General features: G+C 39.7%; 1 protein-coding gene across 1 annotated transcript in view; it reads right to left on the bottom strand.

Annotated features, from left to right (window-relative positions):
• The window catches only part of ttn.1 (titin, tandem duplicate 1), a 394,831-nt gene that overhangs the window by 366,909 nt on the left and 7,771 nt on the right, over window positions 1-20,151 (bottom strand). The window contains 6 exon segments of the mRNA XM_051930464.1: window positions 250-372; window positions 624-875; window positions 9,161-9,383; window positions 13,953-14,170; window positions 16,702-16,784; window positions 17,532-17,819. Coding sequence (XP_051786424.1) covers window positions 250-372; window positions 624-875; window positions 9,161-9,383; window positions 13,953-14,170; window positions 16,702-16,784; window positions 17,532-17,819 — 1,187 coding nt within the window.

Raw genomic sequence — 20,151 nt, forward strand, 5'->3', positions numbered from 1 at the left:
TACTTACTTACATACTGTCAACCTGTTAAGAGTCTAAAACATGGAAAAGATGCCATGAGGATGCTTAGTCTATTAAGCGTGTCTTCTTAGCTAATAATTACTGAAAATGATGTCAGTGTTATGAATACTGAAGCCAAAGTGACGATGGAGGTGGAAACAATGAAAACTTTGCTTGACAGTGAGACAGATGCATTTTTAAGGTTCAGGTGAAGCCATGAGAGGTGACAACTGACTGAATTCACGAAATACCTGATCATGCAATATCTGCATCAGATGTTTCTCTGCAGCGCTTTCCTCCACCTTTGAAGTGTCTTTAGTGAGGTCATGAGCCACCATGACAACAGTGGATTCTTTGTCTCTGTCAACTTTCATCTACATTTATTAAAATAGAAGAAAGTACAATAAAATAGAGGTTTCCACTCACATAACACGTTGTGACGACATACCAGATGAGTGAAAAATGTGAATGGTGGGGAGAAAACGGTGACAAAAATAACAATATACAAAGGTCAAAAAAGGTGAAAACAATCAAAAGAAGACACAACAAGATGGGAGGTGAGTGAAAAATGGCATCCAAAATAAAAATTCCTGAAGGTGCGATGAGTGGGACTTTTGTGTGATACCTGCTCTTGAGCGGCTTGTATATGCAGAGTTGTGGAGGTTGTCTCAGTCCCTGTCCACTGCACAGAAGATGAAATTGCATCGAGACCACGGGCCTGGTCCACTGAAATGGCATCACGCCCACGGGTCTGGTCCACTGAAATGGCATCACGCCCACGGGTCTGGTCCACTGAAATGGCATCACGCCCACGGGCCTGGTCCACGGCAGCCAACACAGTGGCCACTGCACTCGATCTGCCGGCACCATGCTGATCCTACAGCACATTAGGCACATTAAGAGCCAATCACAAAGCAGTGAAACAAACAGTATGACCCCTGACCCCCACATCAGCCTTGGGGAGTAAGCTTGTAAACAGCACAAAAAGCACATTTTTAAGAGTGAAAGAAGAGAAAGCAAAACACAGAACAGTACGCTACTTGCTACTTAGACATTTGCTTCCTAGTGACAGTTATGTGACAAGCCATTCTGAAAGCATTTCCTCTCGTATTTCACAGTAGCAGCGCTAAAGCTGTACTGCTAGTGGGTGGTGATGTCAAAACCAGAACTCATCTTCAACCCATGGTGTCCTGAATGTGACAGGTCATTAATTTCACACACTCCTTTTTGTCCCCAGTCACTATTTATAATGTATCGCTGCAGCAGTTGGCATTCAAACAAAAAACACAGACATGTTCACTTTATAGACAATTTTACAAAATGTGCAAAATGAACTGCCGTGTGCTTTACTTGGCAGTATAAGACAGTGATAGCCCCATTTTTGTGGACTTAGGCACACACAGCGTCAACAAAAAATGAGTTTAAACAAGAGGTGGTTGGGTAGAAACATTTTATAGTATACAATAGTGGAGAGAGCAGAAATAGGGAGCAAACGTTAGAAAAATGTGACAAAAACGGACTATTCAGCCCTACAAAGCGTGCCAATCCTATCCACCTAATTCCTCCAAAACTACACAGAGTTGAGTTTTTAAGGTCTTTAAAGTCCTCCTGTCCACGACACTACCCCATGTGTCTTTGGTTCTCTGCGTAAAGAAAAATGTCTTAATGTTTGTGTGAAATTTGCTCTTCACAAGATTCCAACGGTGTCCCTATGTACTTGTTGAACTCATTTTAAAGTAACAGCCGGGATCCACTGGACTAATTCCTTTCAGAATTTTAAACACTTCAATCAAGTCAGCTCTTACCCATTTGGTTAAACTGAAAGGGTTAAACTCCTTCAAACTTTCCTCATAACTATTGTCATGAAATCCTGGAATCAGCCTAGTCGCTCTTCTCTGGACCTTTTCTAGCGCTGTTATGTCCTATTTGCAGGACCTCCTGTGACTTGTACTACACACATCAAGGCGCTATATAATCTGACATTCCTCTTAATGGCTTCTGAACATTGTCTAGAAGTCGATAGCTTAGAGTCCACAATGACTCCTAAATCCTTCTCGTAAGGTGGACTCTCGATTTCCCCATTGTGCATTCATACCTCACATTTTTACATCCTGTTTGTAATTCTTTACATTTACTGACATTAATTGTCGTCTGCCACAAACTCCGCCAAACCTTATGCTGTCCAAGTCCTGGAATCAGCCTAGTTGCTCTTCTCTGGACCTTCTCTAGTGCTGTTATGTCCTTTTTGTAGCCTGGAGACCAAAAGTACACACAGGACTACAGATGAGGCCTCACCAGTGTGTTATAAAGCTTGAGCAGACCCTCCTGTGACTTGTACTCCAAACATCAAGGCGCTATATGACATTCTGTTAGCCTTCTTAATGGCCTCTGAACACTGACTGGCAGTTGATAGCGTTGAGTCCACTACAACTTCTAAATTCTTCTCATATGGTGGTCTCCCGATTTTCCGACCACCCATTGTGTATTCATACCTCTCATTTTTACTTCATATGTGTAATTCTTTACATTTACTGACAATCTCATTTGCCAAAGATTCACCCAAACCTGTCTGCTGTCCAAGTCTTGGAATCAGCCGAGTCGTTCTTCTCTGGACCTTCTCTAGCACTGTTATGTCTTTATGGAGACCCAAACTGCACCCAGTACTGCAGATGAGGCCTCACCAGTGTGTTATAAAGCTTGAGCAGAACCTCCTGTGACTTGTCCTCCACACATCAAGGCGCTATATAACCTGACATTCTGTTAGCCTTCTTAATGGCCTCTGAACACTGACTGGCAGTTGATAGCGTTGAGTCCACTACAACTTCTAAATTCTTCTCATATGGTGGTCTCCCGATTTTCCGACCACCCATTGTGTGTTCAGACCTCTCATTTTTACTTCATATGTGTAATTCTTTACATTTACTGACAATCTCATTTGCCAAAGATTCGCCCAAACCTGTCTGCTGTCCAAGACCTGGAAACAGCCTAGTCACTCTTCTCTGGACCTTCTCTAGCACTGTTATGTCTTTATGGAGACCAAAACTGCACACAGGACTCCAGATGAGACCTCACCAGTGTGTTATAAAGCTTGAGCAGAACCTCCTGTGACTTGTACTACACACATCAAGGCGCTATATAACCTGACATTCTGTTAGCCTTCTTAATGGCTTCTGAACACTGTCTACCAGTTGAGAGTGTTGAGCCCAATACAACTCCTAAATCCTTCTCATAAGGTGGACTTTCGATTTTCAGACCTCCCATTGTGTATTCAAACCTCTCATTTATACTTCATATGTGTAAGTCTTTACATTTACTGACATTCTCATTTGCCAAAGATTCGCCCAAACCTGTCTGCTGTCCAAGTCCTGGAAACAGCCTAGTCGTTCTTCTCTGGACCTTCTCTAGCACTGCTATGTCTTTATGAAGACCCAAACTGCACCCAGGACTCCAGATGAGGCCTCACCAGTGTGTTATAAAGCTCGAGCAGAACCTCCTGTGACTTGTACTCCACACATCAAGGTGCTATATAACCTTACAGCCTGTTAGCCTTCTTAAAGGAATACTAAGCCCAAAATTGATATTTCTTTTATGTATGTTACTTATACTTATTCATACAGTATGAAAAGAAAAAATGATGACATACTGTAACAAAACACAATGGTGCTCTACTGTATGTGTTGTTGATTTCAGACATAACTATTTAACAATATTTTATCCAAAAAAAAGTTTCATTTTATACGCTTTCAGCAAGTGAAAGGATGACTGCCGTGTGAATTAGGTGACAAGAGTAACCTGAGATACTTTTTGTTTCTTTTTGCACATCTTTTGCTGTTGTACAGAACTGGTCACCATTGTGTTCTGTTATGTCATACATTTCTTTCATTCCATTTTACATGAAAACATGACATTTTTTCTCATGCACAAATACAAAATACATAGAATAAGTAACATATAAATATCATTTTTGGGTGGAGTATTTCTTTAATACCCTCTGAACAATGCCTAGAAATTGATAACGACAAGTCCACTGTGACTCCCAGATCCTTCTCATTAGGAGTACTTTCAAGTTTCAGGCCTCCTATTGTGTATTCAAATCTCACATTTTTACTTCTTATGTGTAATATTTTGCATTTACATTAAATTTCATTTGTAACAAATTTGCCAAAGGCCGTATGCTATCCATTTTCTCTGTAATTCTACTTCTTTTTTTGGCTGCTCCCGTTAGGAGTTGCCACAGCGGATCATCTTCTTCCATATCTTTCTGTCGTTGTCATCTCGCTCTGTTACACCCATCACCTGCATTTCCTCTCTCGGCACATCCATAAACCTTCTCTTAGCCCTTCCTCTTCTCCTCTTACCTGGCAGCTCTATCCTTGGTACCCTTCTCTCCTCTGCACTTGTCCAAACCAACACAATCTCGCATCTCTGACTTTGTCTCCCAACCATCCCACCTAAGCTGACCCTCTAATGTCATCATTTCTAACCCTATCCATCCTCGTCACACCCAATGCAAATCTTAACATCTTTAACTCTGCCACCTCCAGCTCTGTCTCCTGTGCCACCGTCTCCAGCCCATATAACACAGCTGGTCTCACTACCGTCCTGTAGACCTTCCCTTTCACTCTTGCTAATACCCATCTGTCACAAATCACTCCTGACACTCTTCTCCACCCATTCCACCCTTCCTGCACTCTCTTCTTCGCTTCTCTTCCACACTCCCCATTACTCTGTACTGTTGTTCCCAACTATTTAAACTCCTTCACCTTCGCCAACTCTACTCCCTGCATCCTCACCATTCCACTGACCTCCCTCTCATTCACACACATGTATTCTGTCTTGGTGGTCCTACTGACCTTCATTCCTCTCCTCTCAAATTCTAGGTTACCTGCCAGTCCACCTAACTTGGTATCATCTGAAAACTAGGAACCCTTTCCTTATTGGAATGGAATTCCACCAAGGGGTACACTCACGCACGACCCCATGCTTACAGTAGGCCAGTTTCATTCAATTGCTGTTATTCTAGCACACACTATAGCAAAGGGTGAGGTCTTCAGAAATTGCCAGTAGATCAGGTCTTACCCCCAAGGCAAACCCTGACCATGGCTGGATTAAGTTGGGTGCTATTGATGGTGCAGCATTAGGCCCATTTTTGAAATAGGCCCAAATGAAAACATGCGAGAATTTTCTGGAAGCTGAACATTTTTCTTTTGCTATATTAACCTCAAAATAATTCTTAGAATGAAATTTGGAGTCCGACTTTCGGACGCCTAGACACAGCGTTAGTTATTATACAGTATGAGGGATGGCCGGCCATATATTTCGGCCCACACCTCCAAGCCGCCAGATGGTACCCTCCTAGGAGTATGGGGGGTCCCCGAATTCCAGCAGGGCATCATGGACCTTGTAGTTTTTACAAACAGCCCTGCTGGATATCATCGGCTCGGGGAGTGCTACGTGCCCTATAACCCGGAAGCATTTCCTGGTCACATGGACAGAAGGAACGATGTGCTTCCGGGATGAACAAAAGGACTTTTAATCTTACCTGGAAGTGATAACGAAGCATGGACTGCAGGGTTGGAACCACTTCCGGGTCAGGAGATATAAAAGGACCTTGGGAAAGCCCAGACAGGGAGCTGAGCTGGGAGGAATTGTGACTAAGTGTCTGGGAGAGGAGGATTGAGTATTGAGTATTGTATGTGTAGTGTAGTGTGGAGTGGAGGGTGCTTAGTGCACGGCGTTATTATAATAAAAATAATACAGTGCATCCAGAAAGTATTCCCAGCGCATCACTTTTTCCACATTTTGTTATGTTACAGCCTTATTCCAAAATGGATTCAATTCATTTTTTTCCTCAGAATTCTACACACAACACCCCATAATGACAACGTGAAAAAAGTTTACTTGAGGTTTTTGCAAATTTATTAAAAATAAAACAACAGAGAAATCCCATGTCCATAAGTATTCACAGCCTTTGCTCAATACTTTGTCGATGCCCCTTTGGCAGCAATTCCAGCCTCAAGTCTTGTTGAATATGATGCCACAAGCTTGGCACACCTATCCTTGGCCAGTTTGGCCCATTCCTCTTTGCAGCACCTCTCAGCTCCATCAGGTTGGATGGGAAGCGTCGGTGCACAGCCATTTTAAGATCTCTCCAGAGATGGTCAATCAGATTCAAGTCTGGGCTCTGGCTGGGCCACTCAAGGACATTCACAGAGTTGTCCTGAAGCCACTCCTTTGATATCTTGGCTGTGTGCTTAGGGTCGTTGTCCTGCTGAAAGATGAACTGTCGCCCCAGTCTGAGGTCAAGAGCACTCTGGAGCAGGTTTTCATCCAGGATGTCTCTGTACATTGCTGCAGTCATCTTTCCCTTTATCCTGACTAGTCTCCCAGTTCCCCACAGCATGATGCTGCCACCACCATGCTTCACTGTAGGGGTGGTATTAGCCTGGTGATGAGCGGTGCCTGGTTTCCTCCAAACGTGACGCCTGGCATTCACACCAAAGAGTTCAATCTTTGTCTCATCAGACCAGAGAATTTTCTTTCTCATGGTCTGAGAGTCCTTCAGGTGCCTTTTGGCAAACTTCAGGTGGGCTGCCATGTGCCTTTTACTAAGGAGTGGCTTCCGTCTGGCCACTCTACCATACATGCCTGATTGGTGGATTGCTGCAGAGATGGTTGTCCTTCTGGAAGGTTCTCCTCTCTCCACAGAGTACTTCTGGAGCTCTGACAGAGTGACCATCGGGTTCTTGGTCACCTCCCTGACTAAGGCCCTTCTCCTCCGATCGCTCAGTTTAGATGGCCGGCCAGCTCTAGGAAGAGTCCTGATGGTTTCGAACTTCTTCCACTTACGGATGATGGAGGCCACTGTGCTCATTGGGACCTTCAAAGCAGCAGAACTTTTTCTGTAACCTTCCCCAGATTTGTGCCTCGAGACAATCCTGTCTCGGAGGTCTACAGACAATTCCTTTGACTTCATGCTTGGTTTGTGCTCTGACATGAACTGTCAACTGTGGGACCTTCTATAGACAGGTGTGTGCCTTTCCAAATCATGTCCAGTCAACTGAATTTATCACAGGTGGACTCCAATGAAGCTGCAGAAACATCTCAAGGATGATCAGGGGAAACAGGAGGCACCTGAGCTCAATTTTGAGCTTCACGGCAAAGGCTGTGAATACTTATGGACATGTGCTTTCTCAATGTTTTTATTTTTAATAAATTTGCAAAAATCTCAAGTAAACTTTTTTCACGTTGTCATTATGGGGTGTTGTGTGTAGAATTCTTAGGAAAAAAATGAATTTAATCCATTTTGGAATAAGGCTGTAACATCACAAAATGTGGAAAAAGTGATGAAGCGCTGGGAATACTTTCCGGATGCACTGTAAGTATTGCACTCTTACCTGGTGTTTGGCGTGGTACCTGAGTGTTCAAGGGAGCGGTAGCGCCCCCTACTGTTACAACAGTTACTATTGTTCTTTGCGCTCTGACATAACTATAACGTCATTGTGTTTATTGTTAATGTTATCAATTTTACGTTAAACAGTTTACTTAGTAATTTAGCTGCGTTTTTTGCAATATCTTGAGGATTCTTGCCACTTTATTATTGTTCGGTAAGTGCCACGTAGTAAATTTTTCACCTTGAAAGTTAGTTGTACAGTAAAAATTGATGGCTATTTAAATGGTTATCTGTAAAGGTAAAACTAAAAGCTGGCCCGCAGGCCCGGCATGGATACTTAGAATTTTTAAAATCCTTGACAGGATTCTGATCTATTATGAAATTTAAATCGTGGACAAATTTTTACCCTGAAGAGCCTGAACTGAGTCACTTTGACCCAATGTCTCTGCAAATTCATTTTTTCTTCCTCTGTTTCGTAAGAGAACGTGTATTTCATTGTTAGGTTTTCACATGACGTCACTTCGTGATATCTTTCGTACTATGCCGAGAAAAAATAGGCCTTTTTTGTGCTGCAGCATCAGGCCCAATTTCGTCTTAATCTGGCCCTGACCCTGACCACAGAGATAATGGGAGGCCCTATGCCTTACTAGGCTCCATAATGGAGATCAGGTTTTTAGATTCAAAAGGAATAGCAAAGAGTCTCAAAGGTTTGAAGTATGGTCTGCCTTAGCGGAAGAAACCATAAAAAACTCTGATGGGTGTAGATTTTTTATAAAATTGAAGATTTATTAACGAAAAGAAATAGAAAAAAGGAGGCAAAAAGGAATTCCCGAAAAGGCCAATCCTCTACAAGTACCAGCACATGAACCAGAAAAGAATGCTTATGCTAAAGCCGGAAATTGTCAAAAAATAAAAAACAAAACAATAGGAACAAGTAAATCCAAAGAATATCGATACCCCATCAAACACTGGGCACAAGGCAGCAGCCCCAATCAGAAAGAAGAACTCATCAAAGCACCAAACACATTCACTGAATGGCGAAGAACTGGACTGCCTAACAACCTTTATGGGGCTGGGGTCGGTCCCTCAGCTGTGATGGGCACAAAACACAAAGGACATAGAGGAACAAGCATACACACATAGAAACCAAACAATAAAGAAAACTGATAAAAACTGCATAATTATACAAATAACACACATAAACAAACAACATTATCGTAAACAATAACAACCAAAAATGAACACAATGACGTAAACAAGAAATTAAAAGATAAGCCAGTAACCCTGGCATAAACATGGCACATACGGCGTATCGACTATACCTGCAAGTATTTGAGATCTTGTAAGACATCACAGCCCACAGAGGGAAACCCACTCCAACACGGGAAGAACATGCAAACTCCACACAGGCAGTAATTCCATCCGCTTCTCTGGAGTGATTAGGAAGCAGCGCCAAATTGCAACACTCTCAAGATGTTCTCCACACCCCAGAGTTTCCTGAACTTTGTTTTGAGCTTTTGGACATTTTAAAATAATTTTCACATGTTCACAATCCAAGCCAGGCAGGTCTCACTGCATTTGGATTCATATATGAACAAATATTTAGAGCTGGACACATTTATTTCGGACAACTTGCATATGAACAAGTACAAGCTTACCAGCTGTTCAAATGCAGGTTGAAAAGCCACTTCAAATATGACTGACCTGAGGCTTGGAAGACAAATGAACTTCGGATACAAATGAAACGGTGCAACAGCTGATTGAATTACCTCTCTAACGCCAACTGCCTCCTGTACTCCATACTGGCCCTCCCAGTGCGCTTCCATATGTGCACGGGACTCTCTGTATTGTCTCTCCATTGAGTAATCCTCCTGCTTCCAAGGGGGAAGGACATCTGAAGTTACGGCAGAAATTGTCGTTTTTCTGGCCAACAGTGGAGACTTAACTGGTCTAATCGGTGAAATCGAGAGTCTTCCTGATGGGGAGACTGACCTGCATATCAATGAGAGAAATATTCATATCAGTAAGCATCACACTTTGGTCACATGAAAATGTTTCCTTCTCCATTATCAAATAACCCTTCTTTTTCTGATCTGTTATATATGTTTTCAGTCCTATCCCGATTTCAACAAGAGTATGGAAATAATCAACCCTGGATGGTATCGTGATGCAGAGTCACAAATATGACAAAAAGACTTCCAAAAGGCCCATAAAGCAGGCCAAGAGACATTTACTGATCACTCCATTCTCTCCTCTCCCCCAACTGCTACCCGCAGGCTTCGGTCTAAGCAGGCCTAAAATGCAATATTAAAAATTCAAAATGCAAAGAAAGTCCCTGGGGGGGAAAAACCAAAATGCCTTACAAGATTGAAGGTTGACTGTAAACATCTGGCTTAAACATGTGAGGAACAAAAAAGAACCCTTATAAAAATGTATATTTATTAACAAAATAGAAAATTAAACAATCAAATGGGCAAAAATAATTTGCCAAATAGCAAAAAAATCTTATATTTTCATTTATGTATTGCATGAGAAATTTTGTTTTTAAAATGTATTTTGTGATCTAAGTCTTCCCAAGAAAGCTACTTATTTTTCCCACAATGCCGTTTTTTTAATATGATGTCATTGACAAATCCAAATAGATTTTGGCGGGTGGTTTAAATTGTCTCCAAAATTGGAAGAATATGCAAAATAATAAAATTTGTGATTGTTTCTTAGTGCTTTTCTGGTTTTAACTCTCAATTGTGATTCTTGTTTCACCCTTGTTCTGACAAATTTGTGAATTAAATTAAATTAATTTAAAATTTTAATTTTAATTTAAATTAAACTAATGTGAATTTCCCCTTGGGATTAATAAAGTTTCATGTACTGCCCTATCTATCTATCTATCTATCTATCTATCTATCTATCTATCTATCTATCTATCTATCTATCTATCTATTATATAGTGCCTTTCACTCTATCTATCTATCTATCTATCTATCTATCTATCTATCTATCTATCTATCTATCTATCTATCTATCTATCTATTATATAGTGCCTTTCACTCTATCTATCTATCTATCTATCTATCTATCTATCTATCTATCTATCTATCTATCTATCTATCATATAGCACCGTTAATATCTATCTATCTATCTATCTATCTATCTATCTATCTATCTATCTATCTATCTATCTATCTATCTATCTATCTATCTATCTATCTATCTATCATATAGCACCGTTAATATCTATCTATCTATCTATCTATCTATCTATCTATCTATCTATCTATCTATCTATCTATCTATCTATCTATCTATCTATCTATCTATCTATCTATCTATCTATCTATCATATAGCACCGTTAATATCTATCTATCTATCTATCTATCTATCTATCTATCTATCTATCTATCTATCTATCATATAGCACCGTTAATATCTATCTATCTATCTATCTATCTATCTATCTATCTATCTATCTATCTATCTATCTATCTATTATATAGTGCCTTTCACTCTATCTATCTATCTATCTATCTATCTATCTATCTATCTATCTATCTATCTATCTATCATATAGCACCGTTAATATCTATCTATCTATCTATCTATCTATCTATCTATCTATCTATCTATCTATCTATCTATCTATCTATCTATCTATCTATCTATCTATCTATCTATCATATAGCACCATTAACATCTATCTATCTATCTATCTATCTATCTATCTATCTATCTATCTATCTATCTATCTATCTATCTATCTATCTATTATATAGTGCCTTTCACTCTATCTATCTATCTATCTATCTATCTATCTATCTATCTATCTATCTATCTATCTATCTATCTATCTATCTATCTATCATATAGCACCGTTAATATCTATCTATCTATCTATCTATCTATCTATCATATAGCACCGTTAATATCTATCTATCTATCTATCTATCTATCTATCTATCTATCTATCTATCTATCTATCTATCTATCTATCATATAGCACCGTTAATATCTATCTATCTATCTATCTATCTATCTATCTATCTATCTATCTATCTATCTATCTATCTATCTATCTATCTATCTATCATATAGCACCGTTAATATCTATCTATCTATCTATCTATCTATCTATCTATCTATCTATCTATCTATCTATCTATCTATCTATCTATCATATAGCACCGTTAATATCTATCTATCTATCTATCTATCTATCTATCTATCTATCTATCTATCTATCTATCTATCTATCTATCTATCTATCTATCTATTATATAGTGCCTTTCACTCTATCTATCTATCTATCTATCTATCTATCTATCTATCTATCTATCTATCTATCTATCTATCTATCTATCTATCTATCTATCTATCTATCTATCTATCATATAGCACCGTTAATATCTATCTATCTATCTATCTATCTATCTATCTATCTATCTATCTATCTATCTATCTATCTATCTATCTATCTATCTATCTATCTATCTATCATATAGCACCGTTAATATCTATCTATCTATCTATCTATCTATCTATCTATCTATCTATCTATCTATCTATCTATCTATCTATCTATCTATCTATCATATAGCACCATTAATATCTATCTATCTATCTATCTATCTATCTATCTATCTATCTATCTATCTATCTATCTATCTATCTATCTATCTATCTATCTATCTATCTATCTATCTATCAAAAGATTAGTTTTTTCCTGTTCTTTGATCCTTGCATATCTTATATTTACAGCTTTCCCCAGATACTTTACAAAAAAAATCCTCTAACTGTCTTTTAGGCAGAACCCCTAAGTCACGGGTGACGAACTCCGGTCCTCGAGGGCCGCAGTGGCTGCTGCATTATTATTATTATTATTATCTTCTTCATCAGTGACCATTTTTTGCTGCTAATTAACTTCTTTTGCCTTAGTTTGAATTGACGTGACTCAGGCCCCTTAGTTGTCTCTTTCTCCTTAATTAGCAGCCAAACAATAAGGAGGCACAAAACGAGCCGCCACATGAGTAGCTTACCTGTGCCCGTCACACAATATCTGAAAATAAATAAAGAAAGGTGATGGTCTCGATAAGGCTGATCTCTCAGGTCACTAAACCGTTTTAATGGTATTCTTAGGAAAAACAGAAAATCAACAGTTTTGGAAATGTCTGCTGCGGCAGAATGAGAGCAGCAACAAGCTGTGGAATTAAATAACGGGCTAAATTAACAGAAAGAATCATCTTCTCTTTAAGAGATTGGAGTGAAATTGGTTGGAGTTTGAAATCCCAGTTCTGTTATTTAATGAAGAAAGGAATCAATGCAGAGGACTGAATCCTTAAAAACAAAACAGGGCTATTAAAATGAAGGGGAAAGGAGTTCAATGGCAGTGAAAACTGGTCACTGATTAGGAAAATGTGTTAGAATTAAAACTTGCAACCATTGTGGCCCTCCAGGCCCGGAGTTCGACACTCCTGCCCTAAGGTAAATCCAAAAACGGGTAAGAAGAGTCCAGTACACAAGAAAAGCCGCAGACTCCGATCCTAACTCAGTGCACCACTGCTGGATCTTCTCTTTCTGGCAAACTTGTTGTCCCTCTAGGGGGTGGTAGCTCCCTAGTTGGAATAAGTTCTTTTGTAATGCGTTTTAATAACCTAAAACTATATAGATATGATATTAAAAGGCGATATCCCTCTCATAGTGATATGGTGGTTAAAATCACATAAGAGAGAATAACTTAGCTTTCTTTACTGACGATTTATGTGCCATTACAGACGGGACGCCTATAGCAAGATATTACCCAGGTGGGATCTTGATCTATACAGTCTGCCATTTTTCGTCACTGCACTGGAAGGCTTTTCAGGACAGATGACGTTATCACCCACCCGTCCGTCGGCTTCAAAGTGTTTGGCTGCTGTCCAAGTCTTTTATACTGGTTTCTCCATGTGTAGGCCCTTACTTAGGTTCCAAACAAGGGAAGAAAATTTTGTGCTGACTTTTAACAGAGGACAAAATAGTATACATCTGTCTTTAGGCTGACTATACATTCCTCCAGCTGTCTTAGTCTATCTTGTCCTATGCTTGGCCCAGCAATTCTAAATGTGGAGCCCCTTTGTACTAAATCTGGCTCAGCTATGCATGTACAAAGAAAAGAAAAACAGATTTAAAATGTCTGCACAGAGACAGTGACATTAAACTTAATGTTATAACAAACTTATTATAACACTTGTAACATGGCATACATTAATTAGCCTAACTGGATGCCATCGTTGTGTTACTGTTGGTTTTTACCACATATAGTATTCCAACGTGTGGCGTCAGTTGTTTTGAACTGCCTAGTACTCAGCCACTTGCAAATAGCTTTCCTGCCGATGGTCTGGATTGCCTGAACTCGACCGCAACATTAATGTAGACATTAGCCCTCTATTGACAGCTTTTATTAGATCTTTATTAATTCCTGATGTTTTCCTAAAGTTCCTTGGATTTGACTTCCTCTTTATCAAACACCACCTTAACAAACATCAGATGCCACTTTTTTACTTTTGAGTTGCTATACGTTTCTACTCACCGGACTGGGGATGGAGCAGGTGCTTTAACAGGTCTCACAGGTGAAGGTGACTGATGTCTTCCTGCAGCCACCTTTCCCACTGGAGGAGTTGGGGATTTTGAAGTTGGCTTTGGTGGTACCCGTGGGGGTGTCTTATGTGGTAGATATTGTACTCCTGTAACACCATCTACAACCATCTCCATGGCTGATGCAGAGGCCTCAAAATGGGCTTCCACTCTCTGTACATTGAAGAGAAATAAAATAAAAGGCTTTCAGGCAACTAACCACACAGTGCATTTCGTCTTGGTCACTACTGCTATTGTATAACAGGACATAGAAAAATGGTGGGGTGCAGTGGGCTTGACTGTCATGTCTGTTTAATGAAGCTTCTTCTTCTTCTTTCGGTTGCTCCCATTAGGTGTTGCCACAGCGGATCATCTTCTTCCATATCCTCGTCATCTTCCTCTGTTACACCCATCACCTGCATGTCCTCTCTCACCACATCCATAAACCTTCTCTTAGGCCTTCCTCTTCTCCTCTTCCCTGGCAGTTCTATCCTTAGTACCCTTCTCTCATTATACCCCTCATCTCCCCTCTGCACATGTCCAAACCAACGCCATCTCGCCTCTCTGACTTTGTCTCCAAAATCGTCCCACCTGAGCTGACCCTCTAATGTCCTCCTTCCTAATCCTGTCCATCCTCATCACACCCAATGCAAATCTTAGCATCTTTAACTCTGCCACCTTCAGTTTCTTGTACCCACACATCTCGAATTGATCTTTTCAAAATGTTTCAATCCATCTGTTGTATCATTGCTCTAGCTCAGTGGTTCTCAATCTGAGGGGCGGGGGCGCTAAGTAACGAAAAGGGGGGGGCACGAAGATGTGAAAAAAAATAAACAAGAATCGAAAATATGAAAAATACATCTATTGAAACCAAAACAAATGAACTTAAACTACATTCTGATACTAGAAAAATAAATATAGTTAGATAAATGTCGATAAAAGTTAAGTACAGTTGTGCCCACTAATACCAATTTGTTCTTTTTTAATTAATGATATATCATAGATGTATATTTTATTATACCTACAGTTGTGCTTGAAAGTTTGTGAACCCTTTAGAATTTTCTATATTTCTGCATAAATATGACCTAAAACATCATCAGATGTTCACTCAAGTCCTAATGTAGATAAAGAGAAAACAGTTAAACAAATGAGACAAAAATATTATACCTGGTCATTTATTTATTGAGAAAAATGATGGAATATCACATATATGTGAGTGGCAAAAGTATGTGAAGCTCTCGGATTAGCAGTTAGTTTGAAGGTGAAATTCGAGTCCGGTGTTTTGAATCAATGGGATGACAATCAGGTGTGAGTGGGCACCCTGAGTTTTGATCTATCAAAGTCTGCTCTTCACAACACACGTTTGTGGAAGTGTATCATGGCACGAACAAAGGAGATTTCTGAGGACCTCACAAAAAGAGTTGTTGATGCTCATCAGGCTAGAAAAGATTACAAAACCATCTCGAAAGAGTTTAGACTCCACCAATCCACAGTCAGACAGATTGTGTACAAATGGAGGAAATTCAAGGCCATTGTTACCCTCCCCAGGAGTGGTCGACCAACAAAGATCACTCCAAGAGCAAGGCGTGTAATAGTCGGCGAGGTCACAAAGGACCCCGGGGTAACTTCTAAGCAACTGAAGGCCTCTCTCACATTGGCTAATGTTCTTGTTCATGAGTCCACCATCAGGAGAACACTGAACAACAATGGTGTGCATGGCAGGGTTGCAAGGAGAAAGCCACTGCTCTCCAAAAAAAACATTGTTGCTCGTCTGGAGTTTGCTAAAGATCACGTGGACAAACCAGAAGGCTATTGGAAGAATGTTTTGTGGACGGAGGAGACCAAAATAGAACTTTTTGGTTTAAATGAAAAGCGTTCTGTTTGGAGAAAGGAAAACACTGCATTCCAGCATAAGAACCTTATCATCTCATCTGTGAAACATGGTGGTGGTAGTATCATGGTTTGGGCCTGTTTTTGCTGCATCTGGGCCAGGACGGCTTGCCTTCATTTTGATGGAACAATGAATTCTGAAGTATATCAGAGAATTCTAAAAGAAAATGTCAGGACATCTGTCCATGAACTGAATCTCAAGAGAAGGTGGGTCATGAAGCAAGACAACGACCCTAAGCACACAAGTCGTTCTACCAAAGAATGGTTAAAGAAGAATAAAGTGAATGTTTTGGAATGGCCAAGTCAAAGTCCTGACCTTAATCCAATCGAAATGTTGTGGAAGGACCTGAAGTGAGCAGTTAATGTGAGGAAACCCACCAACATCCCAGAGTTGAAGCTGTTCTGGACGGAGGAATGGGCGAAAATTCAGGGCTGATCAACAGTCACCGGAAACGTTTAGTTCAGTTATTGGGGTGTCACGCCAGATACTGAAAGCAAAGGTTCACATACTTTTGCCACTCACAAATATGTGATATTCAATCATTTTCCTTAATAAATAAATGACCACGTATAATATTTTTGTCTCATTTGTTTAACTGTTTTCTCTTTATCTACATTAGGACTTGAATAAATATCTGATGATGTTTTAGGTCAGATTTATGCAGAAATATAGAAAATTCTAAAGGGTTCACAAACTTTCAAGCACAACTGTAGGTATAATAAAATATGCATCTCTGATAAACGATGCACTAGCTACTGATTCCGGTGCAAACCATTTGGTGATGTCCCTCAGCATTCACATCATCTGTAATTACCTTTTCTACCCTTGTCTGACGGGAAATCTGAGCAGTGGATATTACTGTCTTTGTCTTCTTTGCAGGTATGGCTTCCTCTTCACCTGAAAGTAGGAAAGGACCTCTTTAGAGACACAGCTATTTCTATAATTTAACACATTTGTTCTCTTCAGAATGAAAATGGATGGAAAGTGTAGTCAAAGTGAATGAAGGAGAAGGCTAGTCATGTTGTGGTGAAACCACCGGGCTGCACAATAGATTGGACATCCACTAATACTATGATGTACTTTAGTAGTAATTATGGCAGTTATGCTATTCAGTGGGTGGCACGGTGGCGCAGTGGGTAGCGCTGCTGCCTCGCAGTTAGGAGGCCCGCATGTTCTCCTCGTGTCTGCGTGGGTTTCCTCCCACAGTCCAAAAACATGCAGGTTAGGTGAATTGGTCATGTGTGTGTGTGCCCTGTGGGGGCCACAAGCTCATTTTTATTCCCAGAATAATGCTGGATCCCCTAACCTTATGCCCATAAAAGACTATAAATACTATAAATAAATAAATTGGAAAGCAAAATGGGCTTCTGTGAAAACGAGAGAAAGTAGTGCTGTCGTAATTGTTACCCACTCAATCTAGCATGAGAGACGCAGATTTATGACAGATCTTCTACATGGTGCCTCTCATGAAATCTTTGTAAATCAATACGTGCTGAAAGTGAACCCAACATCTACCAGCTGCAATATGACTGGCCCACGTTTGGCCTTGTTTCAGCCATTTTTATCATACGAGTATAAGACAATCCTCTTTCAGCAGCTATAATTTTGGTGTCAGTAAACTTTTAACCTGCCACCCCTGCTTACCTTGGACCAGCAGTTCGGCTGTACAGGTGGCCCGACCACTGCTGTTGGAGGCGGTTACGGAATATGTTCCTGAATCTTCGGGGAAGGCTTCAGCAATTATTAAACTATAGAGGTCATCATCTTGTACAATCTGGAAGTCGGGGGAGCTTTGGATCTCAGCTCCCTCCCTGTAGAACTTGACCACAGGTGTAGGGATTCCAGTCACGCGAGTATCCAGTCGCACTTGGCTTCCTTGTCTCACAGTTGTGCTTTGCAGTCTCTGTATGAAGTTTGGGGGCGCTGTTTCAGCTACAGTAGTGGGAAACAGAAACAAGTTTGGTCAAAGATGGACACCAAGTGTAATCATAGTGGCTTTACATTCATTGCTACTGCTATCTCCCAAATACCTGAAGCTTTGGCTTGAATTGATTGTTCTAACTAGCTAGCAAACTCATTCCAGTGCCATTGTGGTCAAAATCTGTAATAGAGGGTAGGACCTCCACAATGATGTGGCAGATGACCCTATCATCTGGTCTTACCATCAGTGGGTAGTTCTGGAATGGATAGATGGCAAGGTCCAGGGAATGGCAACTCTGGTGACTCCACGGACTTAACATTTATGGTATTCCACAACTACTAAGAGCCACGTCTTCAAACGTGTCACCATTTTCTCCCAACACAAAACCAGATCTTCATACTACTTTCAAAAACCCTCTGACTGGTTTGGCAAAATGAAACAATGGACAAACCACTTCATCTTTCCCCAGCACCAAGTCCTGCTTTCACATCACTCTGGAGGCAATTCACCTCTTTTTAGCTGACATCTGCACAAGCACTGTTAACAATCCCAGAAAGACGCTCATTAATCACATGAATCAAGTTTGCAGCTCTCTGCCTGGGCTTAATGGCAGCAAAGCAGTCTGGCCTGACGGGAGTGTCAGGATGCATCCTTAGGCTTGTACTAATAAGTCAGCAAATGTTTTCACTCACATTTCCAATCTATCTCTATCGGTCGTTGCAATCTGCTTCAAATCAACCACCATTGTACTATTACTTAAAAAGTATGCGGTAAACTCTACGCACAACTATCGCCCAATAGTTCTCAGCCCAATAATTTCAAAATGCTATAAAAGACGAGTTAACATTCCACCAGAAATCAAGCAGATCAAATAGATCCATAGGTGATGTGAGATCTCTAGCCAGCCACAAAGCTTTGACACACTTGGAACAAAAGAACACATACGTCAGGATGCCATTTGTGAACTACAGCTCAGCTTTTAATATGGTAGTCTCAGACAAACTGGTCTTTAAACTCCTCAGCCTGGGTCTTAGCACCCCAGTTTGTGGTTGGAACTGGAACTTTCTTTCTAACAGACCACAGTATGTAAAGTCTGGCACACGCGTTTCTTCCACTAGAGTCCTCAACAATGATATGACACAAGGGTGTGGGCTGAGTGCTGACTAGATAGATAGATAGATAGATAGATAGATAGATAGATAGATAGATAGATAGATAGATAGATAGATAGATAGATAGATAGATAGATAGATAGATAGATAGATAGATGAAAGGCACTATATAATAGATAGATAGATAGATAGATAGATAGATAGATAGATAGATAGATAGATAGATAGATAGATAGATAGATAGATAGATAGATAGATAGAGGAAAGGCACTATATAATAGATAGATAGATAGATAGATAGATAGATAGATAGATAGATAGATAGATAGATAGATAGATAGATAGATAGATAGATAGATAGATAGATAGATAGATAGATAGAGGAAAGGCACTATATAATAGATAGATAGAGGAAAGGCACTATATAATAGATAGATAGATAGATAGATAGATAGATAGATAGATAGATAGATAGATAGATAGATAGATAGATAGATAGATAGATAGATAGATAGATAGAGGAAAGGCACTATATAATAGATAGATAGATAGATAGATAGATAGATAGATAGATAGATAGATAGATAGATAGATAGATAGATAGAGGAAAGGCACTATATAATAGATAGATAGATAGATAGATAGATAGATAGATAGATAGATAGATAGATAGATAGATAGAATAGATAGATAGATAGATAGATAGATAGATAGATAGATAGATAGAGGAAAGACACTATATAATAGATAGATAGATAGAGGAAAGACACTATATAATAGATAGATAGATAGATAGATAGATAGATAGATAGATAGATAGATAGATAGATAGATAGATAGATAGATAGATAGATAGATAGATAGATAGATAGATAGAGGAAAGACACTATATAATAGATAGATAGATAGATAGATAGATAGATAGATAGATAGAATAGATAGATAGATAGATAGATAGATAGATAGATAGATAGATAGATAGATAGATAGATAGCGTAGTTGGCAGGATTAGACAGATAGAGTCACATAATAAATTCACATAAGCGACTACTCATAAGCGCTCATAACCACTTCTACTCATCACTGTTTACCTATCCACAACACAAACACAATTGTGAAATTTGCTTCACACGGTCATTTTAGGATGACTACACAGTGGTACTGCAGAGCATACCAATATTGGAATATCAAAGGAAACAGACAGAGGGAATCATAGCGGCCATTTTGTGGA

The sequence above is a fragment of the Erpetoichthys calabaricus genome, chromosome 8 (assembly GCF_900747795.2).
Source record: "Erpetoichthys calabaricus chromosome 8, fErpCal1.3, whole genome shotgun sequence".
NCBI classification, from domain to species: Eukaryota; Metazoa; Chordata; class Cladistia; order Polypteriformes; family Polypteridae; genus Erpetoichthys; species Erpetoichthys calabaricus.